This window comes from Hippopotamus amphibius, chromosome 17, assembly GCF_030028045.1.
Source record: "Hippopotamus amphibius kiboko isolate mHipAmp2 chromosome 17, mHipAmp2.hap2, whole genome shotgun sequence".
Taxonomy (NCBI): Eukaryota; Metazoa; Chordata; class Mammalia; order Artiodactyla; family Hippopotamidae; genus Hippopotamus; species Hippopotamus amphibius.
This window is the reverse complement of record NC_080202.1, coordinates 63,863,747-63,885,337: the sequence shown is the minus strand read 5'-3', so window position 1 is coordinate 63,885,337 and position 21,591 is coordinate 63,863,747. Positions and strand designations below refer to the sequence as shown.

General features: G+C 52.3%; 1 protein-coding gene across 3 annotated transcripts in view; it reads right to left on the bottom strand.

Moving 5' to 3' along the window:
- Window positions 1–21,591, bottom strand: part of PRKCA (protein kinase C alpha) — a 346,357-nt gene that overhangs the window by 201,186 nt on the left and 123,580 nt on the right. For 2 of the 3 annotated variants that reach the window (XR_009049921.1, XM_057714548.1), the window contains exon 3: window positions 7,120–7,202. The exons of the other annotated variant lie outside the window; for it this stretch is intronic. Coding sequence is in view for 1 of the 2 variants with exons in the window: in XM_057714548.1 (XP_057570531.1) it covers window positions 7,120–7,202 (83 nt within the window). In the remaining variant the exon portion in view is untranslated. The remainder of the gene's footprint in view (window positions 1–7,119; window positions 7,203–21,591) is intronic. 3 annotated transcript variants of the gene reach the window in all.

The following is a 21,591-nucleotide window of genomic DNA, read 5'->3' as shown; positions in this document are numbered from 1 at the left end:
GGTTTTTCGTACATTCATGGGCTGTCTGATGTCACAGAGCCACTTGGTCTGTGTCAGAAGAAGCAAGGATGCCTTCATGCTAAGTTTTGACCCCAATCCGTCAAAAGCTATTGCCCAAATCCACCTTTTTTTTTTTTTTTTTTTTTTGTCCAGACTTGGCTTTTATTATTTTTTTTCAGATCTTTATTGGGGTAGAATTGCTTTACAATGTTGTGTTAGTTTCCGCTGTACAACAAAGTGAATCAGCTGTATGTATACATATATCGCCCTATCTCCTCCCTCTTGAGCCTCCCTCCCACCCTCTCCATCCTACCCCTCTAGGTCATCACCCATCATTGAGTTGATCTCCCTGTGTTATGCAGCAGCTTCCCACTAGCCATCTATTTTACATTCGGTAGTGTACATATGTCAGTGCTACTCTCTGACTTCGTCCCAGCTTCCCCTTCACCCCGTCCCCTGACTCGTGTCCTTAAGTCCATTCTCTACGTCTGCATCTCTATTCCTGCCCTGCCACTAGGTTCATCAGTACCATTTTTTTTAGATTCCATATATATGAGTCAGCACACGGTATTTGTTCTTCTCTTTCTGGCTTACTTTGCTCTGTGTGACAGACTCTAGGTCCCTCCACCTCATTACAAATAACTCAATTTCGTTCCTTTTCAGGGCTGGGTAATATTCCATTGTATATATGTGCCACATCTCCTTCATCCATTCATCTGTTGATGGGCATTTAGGTTGCTTCCATGTCCTGCTATTGTAAATAGTGCTGCCGTGAACATTGCGGTACATGTTTCTTTTTGGATTATGGTTTTCTCAGGGTATATGCCCAGGAGTGGGATTACTGGATCATGTGGAAGTTCTATTTTTAGTTATCTAAGGAACCTCCATACTGTGTTCCATGGTGGCTGTACCAACTTACACTCCCACCCACAGTGCAGGAGGGTTCCCTTTCCTCCACACCCTCTCCAGCATTTCTTGTTTGTAGAAATCCTCCATTTTTTAAACTAAACTCCAAATAGCTGAGACCATGGTTTGAAATGGCTGCTGTAAAGAGAAGGAAAGCCCATCAGGTGCGGCTGATGAAACACCCATGTCCACATTCTGGCAAGTTCAGGAACAATCTCACGCGTGGCTAAAACCAGCCACGTAATTCAAGATCACGTAAATACAACTGTCGATCAAATGAGGTTACCAGACCTTCATCCACGTGTCCTCAGCTTCAACAAATATTCTCTGCGCACCCGTTCCACGCCAGGCTCTGCACTGGGCAGCCGGCTTCCAAAGGGAAACGACAGCCGACAGTCCCACGAAGGATTCACTGCGCACGCGTGACGACCAGGGAAGACAACAGTCTTCTCAGGTGGGTATAAACAACATGTGTCCGTGGGAAGCTACCCAGTGATGCCTATGTGCCTTCCATGCTTCACACACAGAAGTCTTTCAAATCTGATGTCAGAGGTGGTTTATCACTTTCCCAAGAAAAGCCCCGACTGCCTCATCATCCTGCCCCCTTTCTGACCGAACACGGGGCCACCCTCCTTCATCAGACCCCTTTATCAGCTCTGACTCCACCAGGCTTCTGGCCGCTTCGCCTCAACAGTCACACCGCACCCTCAAAGCCTGACAGGGGCAGAGGGGAGATTCTGAAAAGAAGGAGTCACTGGCCGCACATGCCGGCGTGCGAGGAAAGCTCCCAAGACGTCCGAGTGGGGGCAACTTCCGCCGCTGGACGAGGCTGAAAGGCCGCTGGGGACCCTCCTGAGCACCGGCCTCCTGCTCCCCCGGTCTCCACACGAGGCACTTTCTCCCCTGTCACACCGCACACACACACACACACACACACACCCCACTGGCGGGACGTGAGGACAGACGGACGGACGGATGGACGTCCCCCGCCCCCGCTTCGGCGCATCCGTCAGAACTGCAGGTGGGGCTGCGCGTCTCGGAGGCTGTTTTTAACCCACAGCTAAATTAACTCGGCGCAAAAGTAGCAGGAGTGCCTTCCCTTGCAGGAAGCACTTGTGTTGCTGGGAATCTGCTGCCTGAGGGAATCCACCCACTGAAGAGCGGGAATTAGCACGGCCACCGCGGGCGGGGCCCGCTTCCCTGGAGTAGCTGCCTCCCCAGGTTCCCGGGCGCCGCCGGGGCCTGCGCTCTCTCCACGGGTCCCCTCGCAAGGACACGTCGCCTGAGTGCGCCGCCCCCGGGAAGCAGCACCTTGAGGGAGGCACGCGGGAGCAGCAGGGAAACACCGGTCTACGTTGTTAAAAGAACATTTTGGGAAAAAATGGACGTTAATCTTAAAAACGTCACCACTGTCGGGAAGCCTTCCCTCACTCCTCCGTGAGGTGCGCTCTCTCCCCGCCACTCAAACTCAGCAGCATCTTATTCTGCCCCCACGGACAGCGGCCGTCACGTGCAACCTTAGAGTGTGAGGACCTGCGTCCTGCCCATCAGGGAGGGCGCGCTGGGAGGGCAGGGCCTTTCCGTCTTCACAGCCTGCAGCCCCCGATAAACACTTAATGACGGAATATTATTTAGGGCTGAAAATAACGGTAAAGATTGCCAAGTTCAACCTCTCTATTGATACATAAGAAAACCACGATCCAGAAAGAAAGGTTTTCAGCGACGTGGCAGGGGAGGGCTCCCAGTTCCCACTCCGGACTCTCTCTCTCTTTTGTTTTTTAAATAAATTTATTTGTTTGTTTGTTTATTTATTGGCTGCATTGAGTCTTTGTTGCTGCACACGGGCTTTCTCTAGTTGAGGCGAGCAGGGGCTACTCTTCATTGTGGTGCGCAGGCTTCTCATTGAGGTGGCTCCTCTTGTTGCGGAGCTTGGGCTCCGGGTGTGCAGGCTTCAGTAGTTGTGGCGCATGGGCTTAGTTGCTCCGTGGCAGTGGGATCTTCCCGGACCAGGGATCAAACCTGTGTCCCCTGCGTTGGCAGGTGGATTCTTAACCACTGCACCGCCAGGGAGGACCCCACTCCAGACTCTCTTTACTTCACTCTGCTGAATTTTAAACACCACTTTTTAGCACCTGCACCTTTTACAAATCGTACTTTGTTGGTTCAGGAATAAAAATTGGGGGGACAACAGGGTTTTGCTCCCACAATGGTCTTGTTTCCCTATGACATGCAAACACACACACTGAGAAAACAGAAGTTCTGCTAATTAAATTTATTTCTAGATTTATTTTATGTTTCGAGTTTTGTTACAAATGCAGCTTCGAAAGGTTGAAATTTAAACAACTTAACTGCCTTTTCTCCTTTGCTCGGTTTCTAAGAGCCTGGAATTCACAGGCTGTCACAAGGCAAAGCGGGCAGCCTCCCCCTCCGGACACACGGCCGCCCGCGGGGCCCATCTCCCTCCGGACGCCGTGCCTCCCGGGCAGCACGCTGTGCGCCGGGCCCCGACGCCACCCGCACGGAGGGGCGCCCCCTCTCCAGAGCAGCTTCCGTAATGACCCACATGCTATGTTTAAATCCCCTGAATTCAGCTCCATTGTACAGCTCAGATCCAAGAAGAGCAAAGCCCTCCAGGAACCGCGTCCCCCCAGACAGGCCAGGGGCACGGGTGAGGGTGCAGCAGGTGGACAAAGGCAGGGCGGCCGCGCAAAACGCAGACGAACCCCCAGGAGGCCGGTGACCCCCGGTGCTCTACGCCCTTCGCCAGCGCCCACATACCCACCGCACAGGGCATACTGCCAGGATCACGTTTAAAGAGTCCTTGGGCACGTGTGTCATTTTAAACACATCACACAAGACTCTTCTCTCCCTACAGCTTTAGGGATCGAAGGGGGTGAGTCTGGACGTGACGTTTCACAGCAGGGCTGAGACTGCGAGTCCCTGACAGCGACGCTCTGCGGCTTTTCTCACTGACGGCACAGAGAAAGCACAGTACGGAAAACACGGCTTTACTGTGCTAACACACACACACACACACACACACACGCACCCTGGAAGCCCAAGTACCTCGTGCTCGCTCCGGCAGGAGGGGCTTCCCACGCAGACGGCACGCACGAGGAGCCCCCTGAGAGCAGGGACGAGCTCCAGACGGAAGGGCAGAGAGGCCGCGAGCTGCACACGTCACACGTGGAGGGAAGGGGTCTGCAGAGCAGCCGGGCCCTGCGTGGCGGGCGTCCTCCATCCCGGCAGAGCAGGGGAGGGACAGCCATCGGGGCAGGCGGCCAGCGGCAGCCGAAGGAATGAGGGCACGCCGGTCCCCTCGGAAGACCAAGGTCGCAGCACTCACTCCCCAAGGCCAAACGAGGTGACATTCCCCTCTCCACCCGCCACGGCCTGGCTCGCGTCTTAATTTGGGTGGGGTGGGGGCAAAGAGCTATTCCTACACATGGACCCGTTTTGTCCTAGTTCCTCGTCCTCTGATAAAATCCTGGATGCGGGGCCGGGGCGCGGGGCCGAGCCCCGAGCTGCGTTCTGAGGACACACCTGCAAACCCAAATTCTGCACCAACGCGAAACGCCCTGCAGTGCCAGCGGGGGAGGGCGCTGCTTGTTCTGAGCCACGGACCGCGGTCCCCGCGTCCCGCCGTGAGGCTGGATGACAGGCAGCATCGGCGCGCGAGTCAGCCTCTAACGTCAGGGTCTCTGCAAGTCTCTTCTTTTCTTCTCTCTTCGGGGTGCACGGGCTTGCACCTGACGTCTCAGAAATCACGGCTTTTACGTGCAGCCAGGCTGCGAGGGAAATTCCGGCCAGGGAACCCTGCTCGGCCGGAGGGGCTGGAGGCTGGGAGACTGGCCCGAGGGTTTGCAGGGGGTCCTTCCACGGAGCCCAGAAGCCGTTCCTCCTCAAGGGTCCCTGCACTTCTGCATCCTTTCAACCACACGGCTCCCTGAGACCTGAAGACCATCTCTGCTCCAAGAATGTGTACCTCCCTTCTGGAACCCGGGTACCGCTGGGTTATTTTTCAGTACTTTTCCGTTCCTTTCCTCTTGAAGGTGACAGAGCAGGTACAGTCTCCGTGGGTTTCAGGAGACTCGTGGCCTCTTTCGCCCCCTCTGCAAACGCTCTGGGCTCCACTGAGCTCAGTGAAGACGTTATTAAGCCGCACAGTCGCTGGGCATCTTAAGCATTCACCGTGGTATGAGAAAAACTTAAAATTTTTTAACTTTCAGGGGAAAAAAATGCTTGGGGTAATTTTATGCTCTTAAACTAGCTTCACTGTTCCCAGTCCTTCCGCCCTTTGACCTGGTCTTTTTCACGCCCCTCAGCACTTCTCTAAACCTGCGGACAGAGCTTGCAGTGGTGACGCCAGCTAGTAGGTGGTCAGCGTGCTCCAGGGACCACGTGGCCAGGCCAGGGTCCCCTCTCTTTCCCTTCACGACCGCCACACTGGAAAGAAGCAGCCACAGACCTACGTGGTACTCCAGGGGCAACAGGATCCTGTGCCAGCTCATTTAATTTTCTTTCTATAAAACACTGTTCACCAGAAAACTCTCTCGTACCCCTTCCAGCTCTATAATTGTGTGATTTTAAAATGTATTCCCCATCCTCAGCTCAGCTTCCTGTCCTGACACCTTCATGCTTTTGCGACTACTTCCCTAGTGCGTTCAGTCTGGGCAGCTTGCAGACTTGCAGGACACGTATGATCGTCCTGCACACGGCCGGAAGTCACGGCTCCAGAAAGCCGCCAGCACGGCCTCTGGACGCCAAGGACCGAAAGGCACAACATCCCCCTGGAGAAGAATGCAAATCCCTCCTGATCAGACGGGCAGGACTGGCCGACTCTGCACCTTTTCCGTAGCTCACATACTTCTTTTTCTCTCAGATTCAAAAAAGCACTCATCTCATGGCTTAAATTTTGAGGATGTTAACACGTGAGGCCAGTGAACACACACGAAGGTGGGTAGGACAGGAGCAGACCCTGCGGATGGGATCACAGGTGCACCTGCCACTACGTCTCACAGCAGAAAGCTCTGCACCCGGCTCCGGGCTTGGAGGAGGGTGGCCACGTGATCAGCTAAGACAGGACAGAATCCTGGGTGGGAGAGGGGGTGCTGGAGACGATTAACCTGCCTAAATGGGCACAAACCAGGGCTTCCCAGGTGAGCAAGTCTGTCCTGTGCAAACTGGGGTGTGTGTCCCGTCCATGTGGAATGTCAGGAGCCAACAGGGGACTCAGAACAAGATCACAGACGTGATCAGAGCTGCCCGGCAGCCCTTTCAGAGCACCGTGAACTTGGCCTCTCACCCCCCTGGCCTCCTCCTGGCCTCCTTCCCTGCCTTCCTCTCTGGGATGGAGCTCCTCAGAGCTCTCTCCTGGCCTCTGACTTCCTCTCCTCTCACTCTACACTGTCTCTCCAGGCAAGACGATCCACTCCTAACGCTTTAAAAAAACAAAGACACACAACCACTCGGAGCAAACACCAAAAGCAGGAGTCACCTGGAGCAAGTCACGTAAGTATCAGTGGCCAAAGAGGTCCAGGACATGCCATCCAGCAGCGCCCGCTCTCCCGGGCCTCCCCTGCAATTCTTTTTTTCTTTCAGTTAAAAATATGACTTTCCGTGTAACAGCTCATATTTTAGGCACTGGTGTTTCCCCCGCCCCCAAACTCCCACTCTCCGCCGCTGACCCCGCTTTCACAGAACAAGGGGTGCGACGGAGAGACACGGCAGAGTTAGCACACGGACGGGCGAAATGAGGCGTCCGCACGTGGGCAGCTTCAGCGAAACAGGTGCTGAATTATTCAAGTCACCAGGAGCATCCATCACACCTACTGGCCAGGCAGCGAGGACCCCACGAGGCAAACTAACAGTTTGTTACCTCGTTCACTGTAAAATGTGTCAACATTTTCCAAAAAGAACTCACTGTGCCTGTGAAAGCTACGACCATAAATCTGGTGGATTTAGCCTATGGGGCCGCCCAGAGCTGAAGAGGACACCCAGCACGACAGCAAGCTCTCCTCGGAGCCTGCAGCCGTCCTGCCGGGGCTCCCGAGGACCAGAAACCTACTGGTTACTAAGAGGCAAAGTTATGTGAAGCGAATCGGTACGTCTTCCGGTGAACAGTTTGTGCCCAAACGGGAGCAGTACAGGTGTCAACAGAATTAAACTCGGAAACCCTCATCCACACAAAAGCACAGTTTCCAGGCTACTTACATCAGTGTCGGGCCCTTTGTCCGCACCCGGACAGGAAAAAGTGACAAATTCATGGCACCTCTTGTGAACCACAAAACAGCAAACTGGTGGAGAGAAAAGAAAACTGAAGTTAGAAGCGTCCAGGCTGAATACACAGAGCTCTGTTTCCCAAACAGGGCCAACGTGCTGTCAGAAGTCGACTTAGTGTCGCGGCAGGCAGAGGCTCACAAACAGCGGTCAGAGCCTTTCCCCCGCGCCTCGGCCACGCGCGGCACCGGCTGGACTCCGGGTCCCAGAGCCACAGGCGCCAGCACGGACGGGCCCGGAGCTCCTCTGCTCTGAGGCCGAGGGAGAGGGGGCAGGGGCTGCAAGACACTTCTCCCGAGGACAGGCCGGCGAGCAACGCGTGAAGCGCCTCGCACGCCCCTTCACCAGCACACAGACGTGTGCGATTGCTGATCAACGCTGTTGGTGAGACACGGAGAGAAGAATTTATTATAGGTGACACGCACGCATCCCTGAGTGCGGGTGCGGAACTTCCTCAGCAGAACTCTGAACATCAAGAACTCCTGAAGACAAAACCCAGCCTAGAGAAAACCGCCCCCTGGAGCGAAGAGATCAGCACCCGTTGGGGGGCGGGGAGGGAAGGGATGGTGCACAGGCCTTGGCAGACGACACAGCCAGCATCCTCCAGACTCAACACGGTTTTGGTAATTATTCCTGAAGGTGAATCAATGAAGGAATCTTTAGTTATAGAAATGAATAAGTAATCTAAGATTTTTATGAAAAGTATAACGTGGAGGATACAAAAAAAATCATAAAGGACCGAGGTCACCCTTCCTCAAACGCTTCCGGTCCCGCTCCAAAGGGCATCACTGCTCTTTGCTGAAAAACAAGCTACAAAACAACACCCCCTCAGAAATACTGGGTGAGTCCTCCGTCTTCAGTGCAGAAGGGAGGCGAGCACCTCCCAGGCTCCTGGCTCTTCTCCCTCTCACCCGCGAAACTACACCTCCCTGCACACGTGTCAGTCGACGAAGCCAACTGCAGAGGGCCAGGCCTGCAGAGGGTGGGAGAGGCTGGCCCGTGTGCCGAGAGCCGAGACCCTAAAACCAAGGGCGCAGGTAGAGGCCTGGAGGGGCCAGAGAGACAGTCGGGGTGTCTGAGACCAGCAAGCACAGCCCCGGAAGCGTGAACACGGACAAAAGCAGTGCTTCTGAAGGGCCGATGGTGCTGATGGGGAGCGTTTCCTGGCACACGAGGGCCGTAAGGGCCAGTGGAAGCCTCCTGCATAGTCTAGGAGCGGAAGGGATCGCCCGTCACTGTGCAGCCTAAGAGACGGACGTTAAGAGATGCCAGGGAAATGGAAGAACTGACGGGACAGGCGACCACAGACACCATCCAGCCAGCCTCCTGTTGGTGTCACTCTGACAGGTCATTCCACCCGCGCGATCTCACCACATCCCCACACCTCTGCTTAATGTGCTCCGACGTCTACACTGCACAGAAGGGAAAACGCTGTGCTGATCTCGGGCGCCCCGCTCGCGATAAGTGCACAATGTTTGCAGACAGAAGAGAGGGTGGGAGAGGACTGAAGGACGGAAAGATGAACGGGGCAGACAGAGGAGGGTCTCACCTACAGCCTCCCTCTCCATGCAGTGGGGCCAGGACTCAAACTAAGGTTTGCTGGACCCCACAGCCCTTTCCCTCCACCACGTCACACCGGCAGACAGGAGCACAAAAGGTATTACAGGTGAGGCCAAGATTCTGCACATGGGTGCCAGGAAAACAGGGACATGAAAACACCACTTACGTATGTTTCATAAATATATAAAAGTGTATATACACGTGTGTGGATGTGTGTGTGAGGATGTGTACGTAGGAAACCCAGAGGGTGAAGAAGAGAGTAAACCACATCAGGGAAGCAGGATAAAGGATGACTGTTTTCTTTTTAAGTACTTTTATTTGAAGATGGTCATGATACAAGGTCACTGTGAAAGTACATCTTTTCTAAACACCGTCAGGCTCGGCCTGCGTAGGCAGAACTGGACCCGTGAGGGAAGCATCCGCAGGAAGGTGAACACTCAAGATCTCCTGAGGAGCAACCCTCCAGAAGCAGAGACGCCCTGAGTGAGGGGCTCTCTCTGGCTACTGGCCACGCCTGCCCACCAGGCACCACTGGGGCAGGGAGGGTGCTGTAAAGAGGCAGAGAAAAGAGCCCCTGCTGCCCGGGCGGGGCCCGGACGCTGGAAAGGGCAGCACTTGGTTCCTAACAGCCTTCAGAGCAGCGGGCGTTGGCGGTGTTTCCGCTGAAGCAGGCCCACCGAGGCACTCCCTACGGACGGGCCATAGAGCAGCGGGGACGGCACCGCTGGATCCCACGGGCTGGCTCTCCCCAGACACGGAGTCGGCTCTCACTCACCGGAGTCAGGAAAACAAGTCACTAAAGGGATAGGGCCAGGGGAGCCTTACTTCCTCACCGCACTGGGTACGGATATGGTGTTTCGAAGGGAAAAGGCTCATCCTGATTCCCGACTTGACGGTTCACACGTTCGAGTCTCGCATCTCTTTTTTGAAACTGCCTCTGCGTTCACGTGGACACTTAAGAAGATCCACATCCCTCAGATCCCTCCGGCTGCTTTGCTGTTTGTCCTGTCCTCTCAATCCCCGTTCACCTGTCGGCACAACTACATGTTTCCCGCTGGAAGTGTGTGGCGTGTACACCTGAGATCCCATGTCCAGTTTCATCCTAGAAAGAACCACACCCTCACGCACAGTAGACTCTGAAAGGGCAGAGAAAAGCCCCGCCCATCCCCAACCACCTCCTCCCGCCCCGCCCCGGCAGCCGCTCTCCCCAGGCCTACATCTAAAGTGACTGGACTCCCCCAGAGGGACCAGAGAGAAGCTGCTCCCCCAGGAGAGTTATCTGGGGGTAAAGACCCCGCAGGGCCTGTTCAAAGACTCAGAATCCAGACCAGATGAAGAGACAGAACCTGCAGCCACGCCCTGAGGTGGGGGTGGGGGGGGTTACGGAGAGGAAGCACCGAGACCCTCTCCGCTCACTCCCACCCCCCAGCCCCCGCCCCAGGGAAGGAGCCGGAGGAGGAGCTGGGCTTGGGCTGACTCTGGCCGGAAGCAGCACTGCCTGGGAAAGGCTGTCCCAGGAAACTGAGCAAGGGCCAGAGACCGGCCTTGACCTCTGGTTTCAGGTTCCGAACTAAGTTGGGGACAACAAAATGCCAGCATTTGAGAAGCCTTGCTAGTGCGGCTAAAGAATAAGGAAAGGACTGAGGGAAACAAGAGAACGTCCTGGTTCACCTGCTCAGCACAGACTTCCTTGGGCTAAAAATTAGGAGCTATTGTTTCTGTCCTTTATTGGCAATTCTGAAACTCTGCATCTCATCTCCTTCCATGGGGCAAGGGAATCCGGGGGCGGGGGGAGGCAGGGAGTCCCTACCACACAGGACACTTTCCGCACACATCTGCCTGACCCCGGCAGGCAGGGAGGAAGGTGTGGAGACACGGGGCCCGGCAGCCACGTCCGGCCCGGCCCCGTGTTCTGGAGCTGGACCCCCAGCCCCTCAAGGAGCCTTTGCTGAATTAAGCCCAGGCTGGCCTCTGCGACTCTGGACAGGCTGCATTTTCAAAGACTTCGGCTCACCTGTGTTTGTATAACCAAATAAGAGGCTTTCAAATACAAACCTATCCTGCAGCTTAAAGCCACAAAGTAAATCCTCATTCAATTATTTTCTAAGCACAAAATGGCTCTCCTCTAATCCCCTGTGAAACGCTCCTGGGGCCCGGCAGTGGCAGGTGGCACAGGGATGCGCCCGTCACACTAAGCAAACGACACGGGAGGACAAAAAAATAATAAAGACCCCAGGCCCGGCCAGATAGCGATTCTTCACGTTACCTGGCTCCGAAATTGAGAATCACGTACTCTCCTGGTCCTCACTGCCCTCTGATCTTACTTACGGAAGTAAAATGAATGAAAATTAAGGCGCGTTTTCGCCATCTGTCAAAAGTATGTTTCAGAGACAGAACAAGGAACTCACCGACGTTTGGCTCAAGAATTCATAAAAATCCGCCCCCCCTAAAAACATACAGGTGCTGGCGTGCTGATGCTCACGGTGGCTCCCAACAGGCTCCTTCGTTTCAAGAGAACAAAGACCAGCAAAGGGTGGGCTGAAAGCCGCTCGGACCCCACCCCCCCACGAATCTGCTAAGAGCGGACTCAACTATAACGAGTCGTGGCTCACCGCACACACCAGGTGGCCCTGACTGCGTTGTCTCTGTGTCATCGTCACACAGATGGACACCCGGGGGCTGGTGACACCGGACAACGTGTCCTAGAGCGATTCTGGGCAAATGGGAAGCCCAGGGACATCTTCCACCCTCCATTCATGCATAGAGCTCTACTTAAAAAAAAAAAAAAATACGGTGAACGGCTGCTACACGACAGGGAATCAGCTGCAGTGAAGTGCCTCTTGGTCATCAATGCAAATTCCTCCTTAAAAATGCCACCAACACAATCACACACAAAAAAGGTGATCCGTCACCACTTCCTACCCCCTAGGAAGGCTGTGATTAAAAGCAAGATGAAAACAATATACCAGGTGATGGTGAGGATGAGAAGACACCGGCACCCGTGTCCACTGCTGGTAAGAACGTAAAATGGTATAGTCCCTGTGGACAACCGTACAGCTGTTTCTCAAGAAATTAAACACAGAACTACCATGTGATCCGACAATTCCACTTCCGGGTATAAAACCAGAAGAACTGGAAGCAGATCTCAAGCAGAGATCTGTGCCCTGGTGTTCATAACAGCCTTATTTCAACAGTCAAGGGTGGAAACAAGCTCGACGGCCATCAACAGATGGATGAACCACGTGTGCCCTGTCCACACGGTGCACTGTCACAGCCTCAGAAAGGGAACTCTGACACCTGCTACGACACGGGTGAACCTGGAAAACGTGCCAAGTGCAGTAAGCCAGCCGCAAAGGAACTAACACCGTGTGATTCCACTTACACAAGCTCCCTAGATTCACAGAGACGTAAAGTAGAACAGAGGCCGCACGGGGTGGGGTGGGTACAGAGTCTGGAAGGATAAAGAATTTTGGAGATAGTTGGTGGCGACGCCTGTACAACCGTGAGCATATACTAAGTGCCACGGAACCGTACACGTAAAAATGGTTACAATGGTAAATCTTATGTTCTGTACAGTTTACCACAATATAATGTCAGTAAGGCGTCAAACTGGAGTGAGATTTATGAGGTTATAAATGAGGGGCACCGCCGTGGAGTCTTGCTTATGTGAATTTATGATTTTTTGTGTTCACAGTTTGGAGTTGGCTCCGAAACCAAGGAAGTATTTACTTCCATGTTGCAGGATTCTAAATAAAGTCCACGCCAGAGCAGAGTGGGGACATGGGGAACATCAAGCTTTCAGAGCCAAGGGCTCACGCGATCGTGGAGGATCAGAGAAGGAGCCTCTGACTCCCAAGTCTCACGTGTGAAGAGTCAGCGTCGTCACCAGCGATGAGAACAGGGGCCTTCACCCCAAGAGCCCGGCTCTCCTACCAGATGCTGCAGACACTGTGTCACTTCATCCCACCTAAAATGGGTTCATCCCTGTTTGCACGTCACACAGACCACCATGCTCGCTGAGGGGAAAAAAATGCATACTTACATATCACTTTCCATTTCTCTTTACACAATCATCCCCTTTCACCCTCAAGTCTCACGTCCTCACCACATCAAATTCAGTTCACAGCCACATAAAGCGGAACATACGCACAAAAATCCCGCTGTCCAAAATTAATGGGGTCAAAGCCATTATGTAACGAATCCTGAATTCAAAAAAGGAACCTACTAAATTTAATAGTTTGACTTCATTTAGAGCGGAAGACGAGTAGCTGAGCTTCTGTGAGTTCCTTTTTTTAAATACAGACATGGTTGCCATCATGTGAGATGGTTTTAATTAAATTTTGCTTAGCTGGAAGGGATTAATGAAAGGTAACGTCACATCAGAACACAGTGAAATGAAAATCTCTAAGGCGAGCGCGAGCTGCTTTCAGCTTTGTAAAGAAAGTAACGAAAAACTGAGCTTATATTATATTTCACATTAAAAGAAAATTATTGGTTTCAGATCTGTAACAATGAAAACAGCCTTCTCATACGTTAAAGCTGTATGGAAACAAATCCAATCAATGTGCTTTGTCACAGCACAAGCAGTGCCATTCTGCAGCCAGCACACTGTCCCCACGCCTCTGTGCACATTCTCCCAAATAAACCCCGTCAAAACCCCTAATAGTCCTACTGCTGACCAGGCACCCAGGCACCGCCTCTCCCGCGTTCCCCGGAGGAATCACCTTTAACCTCCTTCCCAACGTTCCCTCTCATGTCACCAAGTCCCAGGGATGCTTCCTCATGTGCGTTCCTCTCTGGTTGGAACGGAGACGTGTTTTGCAGAAAGAGCTGAGGGACGGAACCCGAGATGCGGAGGGAAGGGAGCCGAGGTAGCCCCCCCGTTCCTGGTGTTGCCATGTCACGGCCAAGGGGCGAGCCCTGGGGGTGAGACAGAGCAGAGAAGACCAGGGGGGAGGAGACAGACAGACAGAGGACCGGGCCTCCGTGTCGGCGTGGCACTCACCCGCCAGGGCTGTGACCCATCACACCCCCTCCACGTTTTCCATCTTCTTCATCTACACCTGCCCCTTCGTAATCCTGTCTAGTTTAACCCACCGGCACACGGGTGCGTGCGGCACATGTGCGCTCTGTGGCTCCCGCCAGCTGGACCCACGCCGCCTGCACCTGCGGCTGAAGGAGCCCGAGTGACAAGGGAGCAGCGGCAGGTTGCGGAAGGGCACGGAGGACACCGAGAGGCGCGGAAGGGTCGGCCTGCACGGGGGCGCCCGCAGCCAGGGAATCACGCTGGCTGGAGGAGGAGAGACGTTCCCTGCGCCGTGGTGTAAACAGGGCTTCGGTTTCAGACAGGCTGAGCGTGACGTCCTGGAGGGGCCACCAAGACACACGTGTCAGGCAGCAAGACAGCTTCAGGGCTGGGGTCCGAGGACCGCTGGGGACCGCAGACCACGGTCTGGAGGCATCCACGGGGCTGACCGCTGAAGGCAAGGCGGTGAGTGAGGACTCCAGGAAGAGGGGGCTTGGGGACACCCACCTTTGTGGCTGATGTGGGAAGGAGGCGGTGGTGTGAGAGGAGAGAGTGCTGGGGGCCGGGGGGCTGAAGGAACAAAGGATTTTGCACTGGAATCACCAGAATGGAAGCTTCCCCTGCAGCCAAGGAGTAAAGCTAAGCTTTGAAGATGACTGGCCTGTCACGGCCCCCGAGTCACAGAAGAATGTGGATGAGAGCGACGCAGGACCCAACAGGCAACTGCTGGACAGTCTCGCTTCTTCCCCTCACTTCAGCCTCCTCCCCTCACTTCAGCCTCCTCCCCTCACTTCAGCCTCCTCCCCTCACTTCAGCCTCCTCCCGTCACTTCAGCCTCTTCCCCTCACTTCAGCCTCCTCCCCTCACTTCAGCTTCTTTCCACAGGCAACTCGGAACTGAAGCGGGGTGGCCTTTTCTGACGCCAACTATCAATACACATGAATAAAATCTGAATGCCTCAACTGTAGTATAAAGGCTCATCTGCTTTATGGAACCAAAAAAAATCCCTTAAAGTAGATGACAAGTCATGCAAAAGTGTTTGAAGGAAATCCTACGGTTTGACGGTTAAGCTCGAATCCTGCAGTGTTTCTGCGCCGACTTCAACAACATCTAAAAATCCAACTTTCCTTCCAACTTCCTAAGGGCATAAAGCCTTCCTACCCGGCAACACGAACCCCTATCTGAACACTCGCCACCCGGACGCCCTTCAGATTTCCTCGTTCTGAAGCTTAAACGTTGCACAGGTTCTACCAAGGGTTTATAAAGTCCATAATGGCAGACTTCTCTCTGCAACATCTCTTTGTAACAGTTTTTTAAAAGTTTTAGGTTCACAGCAAAACTGAGTGGAAGGTACAGGGCTTTCCCCTGCAGACCCCGTCCCCGCACGTGCACTGCCTCTGTCATCAACACTCCCCACCAGAGTGGGGCACTTGCTACGACGGAGGACCTCATGCTGACGTATCACCACCCAAAGTCTATAGTTTATGTTAGGGTTCGCTCTCACCGCAGTATTTTTAAGTCTTTTACTTCTCCGTCTGGAATGACATCGGCCGGGGTTTGTGGGGGACCTGAAAGGTGGAAAGGCTGACCTGGGCTCTAGAACCACACTTTGCCTTCTCTCTCCCCTTCCAGTCTAGCGCCCTAATGCGAGTACGCTTCAGCGGAACAGGACTGGTCTCCTCGGCGCCGAGGTAACTCACGTCCAGGAGCACAGGTCTGCCTGCCATAAGGACACCCGAGGCTGTGCTCTTTTAGCAAAATGCACGGCACTTGCTAAAGACCACTGCCCTTTCCAAGACTGGCAGGCAAAAGAAGCTGCAGACCCAGAATTCTGGGAGGACAGAGGTGGAAAAAACACTTCGGACTCATGCTTCAGTTCTCGATGCAAATAAAGAATGACCTCCTACAGAGCAGAAGGAACCTCTAGCTTATAACTTAATCCCATCCTGGGCCCGGAGCGCTCAGCAGGAAACCTCTCTCCCGGGAGGGCTGCGAAAATGCGGTGCTGGGACTGTCAGGAAACGTAACTGGAGACTCTCTCCTTTTCTCTGGCCCGGTAGCCAAATATGTGCTTTTCTCAGTGGGTCTGTGCAAGGTTTTGGGGGGAACTTCACTCTTATTCAATTACTCAGGGCATATTTATAAAGCCCCTACTGTCCACCCCCTCCCCAGGGCACGGAGGTTCAAGGGTGGCCAAGACAGTGCCTGACCTTAAGGAGCGCAGGGTCCAGTTAAGAAGGAAAACACGTAAATGAAGAGGTGCCTCTTACATCCTCTCCGTCCCCTCCTCCTCCCTGTAGCGCCCACTTTTTTTTTTCTCCTTCAGTCATAATGCAAAACCCAGGGTATATTTTATATTATGGAACAGTTTTACCTTTCTCTTTCCTAATTTTAATAGTCACAAATTGTAACCTGCTTTATTTACCTTTAAAAAAAATGTCTGTAATTTCCTTTAACAGACTCCAGTAAGAAAAAAAAAAAGGATAAATGAAACAAGATTGGCAAAAGCCAACAATTACGGAAGCTGTGAGATGGGTACGTGATCTTTATTCTACTTTTGCAGATATTTGGAAACGTACATAATAAAAGCCTAAAAAATACCTTAAATGTGGTCAAGCTCTTTTTCTCCCTCCACTGGTCAAAGGCCTTTAAGAAATTATGTCACTGTACTGATGAAGAAAAACCAGAGCAGCGACGTGTAAAATGTCTCTTTTACGCCGCATACATCCAGGACAAGCCCCCAGTCCTTCCCCGTGATGGAGTTTAAGATCTTGCAACAGCTGTCCTTCCCACCTCTGAAGCCGCGCAGCGCAATTTATTAGCACGTGCACCCAGGATCGCCACACGACAATGTCTGTCAGCCGATCGTTCCAGGACTGAGCCACGCGCCGCGGGTTGAACTGTGTCCTCCCACCCGCCATGATCCACACGGCCGCCCTAACTCCCGGTACCGCAGAACATGAAGCTATTTGGAAACAGGGTTGTCGTAAGCATGGTTAGTTAAGATGAGATCACCCTGACGTAGGGTGAGCCCCGATCCAGTATGGCTGGTGTCCTTACAAAAAGGGGACGTTCAGGCGCACAGAGCGGACGCCCTGGGAAGCTGAAAGCAGGGGCCAGGTGATGCTTCACAAGGCAAGAGACGCCTGACGGCCAGCACACCCTCAGGCAGGGGGCCACGGAATGCATCCCCCCTCCCAGCCGCAGAAGGAATCCACCCTGCTGACACCCTGCCCTTGGACTTCCAGCCTCCGGAACTTCCGGATAGGCCACTCAGTCTGTGAGTGGCTGGAAAACGTATACATATAAACCGAGGCAGTAGCCAGGAAGTAAATAATTCAATACATGAAAACTGTATTCAGATGAGTGTGTGTTTAAGAAAATAGCAACACGGTGCTTCTCAAATGGAACCCACGTTGCTAAGAGAAGGTCAGTCTACAGTGTCCAGGGAAAGCTTCGTGCAAAACATCAACTTCAGGTGTCACCTAAGGGGGATGAACGAGGGCAGGCGGTAACGGGCAGGCGGTAACAGCCCCGCGGGACAGCACACTCGTGTCTGTACAATACACCTGCGTCGCTGGTGAACACTGCAGACAGCCTTAAGCCCAAAGCGGCAGTGAACAATTACAAACTCGTGAATTAGGGTTCTGTCCACACTTCCACAGGGAAAACTAAGGGCCTGCAAAGATTATGGGTGACTGTCGGCAAAAAAAGAGAAAAAAAGAAAGTTATTTCAAACCTAAACTGCTGATGTGAAATGGAAATGGTACAGTTCAAAAATACTGGGGGCATTGTGTACAGACACGCTTGCTCACGACAACAAATGAGTTTAATAAAGTCAGAACTCTTAAAGGGTTTAATACCGAAGTGTAATCAGAAGCCCCAAAGTAAAGGTACGGGCTTTTCTGAACATGTCCTGCTTTATACATTAGCTAGTATTTGCCATCAAAACCATAACAAGGATCCCAGCTGCAGAACATCTGCTGATTATGTAAAGCACTTTCTCATTCTTCAGTGGTGATCTAACACACATCCCCACACAGGCATTAAACCACCCAGAAAACACACACCTGGCATCCTCAAGGGACCAGGAGCTCAGGGAAGTGACCTTCAGCATTGGTCATGAAGGTCATTCCCAATTCAAAAGGCAGTAAACATCACGGAGTATCTGAGAACAAGAGAATCAGGGGAGAGTCCAGAAAGACTCTACTGTAATAGATTCCAAACTGGGGCCCCGGGAAGCCTTTTTGGCAGGGAGGAGAGTTGGGCAGATGACTGATGAGGTTACGACTCTCCCAGCCTCAATTTCTCTCTTGTTTAATCCTAGGCTTCAGGTTCATCCTTAAGTCAAAGCTCCGATATCCTAGCAGCCTCATGAAGAGTCAACATGTTTACTGCACATATTTGTTCAGTAAACAAGCCACTTGGTCATGAACTAAAGGTCAGGGACAAAGCCAAGAACCGTGTCGATCTTTCTGGTGTTTGTAAAGTTCATAATCTATATCAATCTACTTTCAAAAGGAAGCTGCATGTTTGTCCATTTGGCCACTCCTTCCACAAATATCCGTGAAGTGTTCAGTAAGAAGCCAGGAAGGCTGGCAGGCGTGGAAGGGCTTGGGGTTTAATAAAGCACAATTCTTTGCAGACATCAGCCTACGAGAGATGCTGGAAACCACCTGAGAAGAGATGGTGAAAACCCTGAAAGCAATTTCAAGAACGATGGTGTCCCTGAGTGGTTAGAAGAGGAATCAGCGAAAGAGGAGAGACAGGCCTCAGAGAGAGGCCAACAGAGCCCGGAGCCCTGAAACCTCTAAGGTGGGACGTTTCAACAGGGCCCCTCTCGCAAGGAGTCAGGAAGAAGCCACCTGAGACAAGTCTATCAGATCAGGGGCTGGACGGTCCCCGTCACACACAGATCCTGGTTTGGGGGGTGGTAAAACGAGATATAAAATATAGGGGTTAATATGATATCACTCATACGTGGAATCTAAAATACGACCCAAATGAACTTAACCACGAATCAGAAACAGAGTCACGTGGAGCAGCGGTCCCCAACCTTTCTGGCACCAGGGACCAGTTTCATGGACGATGATCTTTCCAAGGCCTGGGGTGGGAGGATGCGTCAGGCGTTGCCGTGCGTGATGGGGCACGGCAGTGCGGCCGGCGCCTCACGGGCCGGGGACGGGTCCCGGTCCCTGGCCCAGGGGCTGGGGGCCCCGACAAAGGGCACAGACTAGTGGTTGCAGGGGGGGAGGGGTGGGGGAGGGAGGGACTGGGAGCTTGGGGTTAGCAGATGCAAACTACCACACAGAGGATGGGTAAACAAGGTCCCGCTGCAGAGCACAGGGAACTGTACTCAGATCCCGTGACAGAGCACAAAGGAAAGAACGTGAAAAGGAGTGTGTGTGATACACACGTGTAACCGAATCGCTTTGCTGTACCCCAGAATCCAGCACAACACTGTAAATCAACTCCCCTTCAATAACATTTTCAAAAAATAAACATTTAAAAACTAAAATACAGCAGGTAGCAGGAAAGCAGGCAGTAAAGAAACAGAGGCAGTGGACAAGATGCACTCGGTGTAGTTACATCCTGGTGGGCAAAGGTTTATGGAGCAAAAGCTCCTCCCCGGGGGGGGGCCCGATGGTGGCAAAAGTCAGGAAGGCTCAGGTCTCTCCACGGGCTTCACGTCTAGTTTGGAAAACAGACTCACACACAGGTGCTTTCAAGCTCAGGAAGCAGGTAAAGCCACGTCTTCCAGGGTGGGAGGCTTACCGAAGGGCTCTCACCCAGACCTCAAGTTCACCGAAGGGTGGTGGTGGAAATCGCACTGTTGTCGAGGCCCAGAAAAGGCGAGAGGTCGAGGCGCTTTTCCCCCGAAGTGAGTGACAGTTCATCTCCAGGGGATTATAAACAGGCGTGGGCCACTCCACGGCACGGCGGGGCAGGTGGGGGCAGAGGAAGACCCCGGCGCTGACGGAGAGCGATGTCCCCCGTGTCGACCAAGAAAACACGGCTTTCGGTCACGGTTCACAGAAGGAAATGACAAAGTTGCTCCAAACCCTCAGTAAACACTCTTATTTCAGAATCCAGTGCTTTCTTTTGTGTGTTTGGTTTAGCCATGACATGTGATTGCAAAGCTCCTGCGGGTAAAGTGAGGGAAAAAAGTGCTTCACAGTCCATGTTCTGGTCTGACTGTGATTTCAGTCGGTGTTGCCATGAGGGTGAGAACTCCCTGCAAGTGAAAGCAGGATACAGGAGCTTAGATAGAAACGCAGGGCACGCTACAGGCAAACGCGGGACGACGCTACTGCAGAAATTAGAGGGCGGCCACAAGGCAGTGGCAGTTTTCGATTCTTAGGGATAAACACATGCAGAAAGGTTCCCTTAAATAAAACGCTTTCCCTCTCTTGAGAGTACACGGAGCTGACGTGACAGAATCAGTCCACGTCGTTATGTCAATTTCTACCCATCAAGTACTTGCCTCTGCTCATCCTGGACAACAACTCACAAGAAGCCATTCTACACTAATCACCTCTCTTTTATCAAGTATGTTGGGAACTAAGAAGGCAGTGAGGATGTGGAACACAGCACAGTTACAAAGTGATGAGGCCAGAAGTTTCCAAAAAGGAAATCCGAAGGTGTCCAAGGGCTTCCCATCCCCACGGGCAGCTGGTGAACCCTGGGGACAGACTCACAACAAAGGAACCGCGAAAGTTTTCACACAAATAAGGACCCTGGGCAGAGGGAGCAGCAGAGAAGCAAGCAAAGGTTTTAAAAATAAAATTAAAAAAAAAAAAATCAACCTTACAAAATGAGTATTACATTTCCAAATCGCATGCCAGAAAATATAAGGCAAAGTAAGTTTAAAAATATGGTAAGTTGGGAATTCCACGGTGGTCCAGTGGTCAGGACTCGGCACTTTTGCCACCGAGGGCCCGGGTTCAATCCCTGGTCGGGGAACTAAGATGCCACAAGCCCAGCAGCGCGGCCAAAAAAAAAAGAGAACCATAAATTGTCATCCAGCATTTTGACACCAAAGTGGTTTTTAACCTACACGTATTCACGGTGCTTTAAAAAAAAAACAACTAGCATTTGACAATCATGACGTAGAGCTGTTTATCGACTTTGAAGGACGTACACGCTTCTGCATAGGGAAGGCTCCGCGAAGACACAGAGCAAAGCGGTGAAGGGATGGTGTCTGGGGAGATTTTACTGCACATTTCGCCCTTGTGTTCACCTACATTTATTCTAATTTTTCAACCATTAACTAAAACTATAACTTTAAAGATGACATGCCTAGTAGCAAGGTACAAGATCCTGAAATGCTTTTCGAATCCGCGTGAGAGGAAATCAGTAAGCGCACATTTAGAATTAAATTTCTGTCTGAATATCAGACGATACCATATGTGGAATCTTAAAAAATGATACAGACGAACGTATTTACAGAACAGAAATAGTCACAGAGGTAGAAAACAAACTTATGGTTACGGGTGGGGGCGGGGCAGAGGGATAAACTGGGAGACTGGGGTTGGTATATACACACAGCAATATATAAAAGAGATAACTAACAAGGACCTACTGTAGAGCACCGGGAACTCCACTCAGTACTCTGTCATGACCTATACGGGAAAAGCATCTAAAAGAGTGGATACATGTATATATAACTGACTCACCGAGCTGTTTAGCAGAAACTAACACAACGCTGTAAATCGACTACACTCCAATAAAAGATTTTTTAAAAAGAACTGAATCTGTCCTGTTACACTGTGAGCCTATCAGGTATTTACCTCACAGGATTCCACGAGTCATGGTGCTGG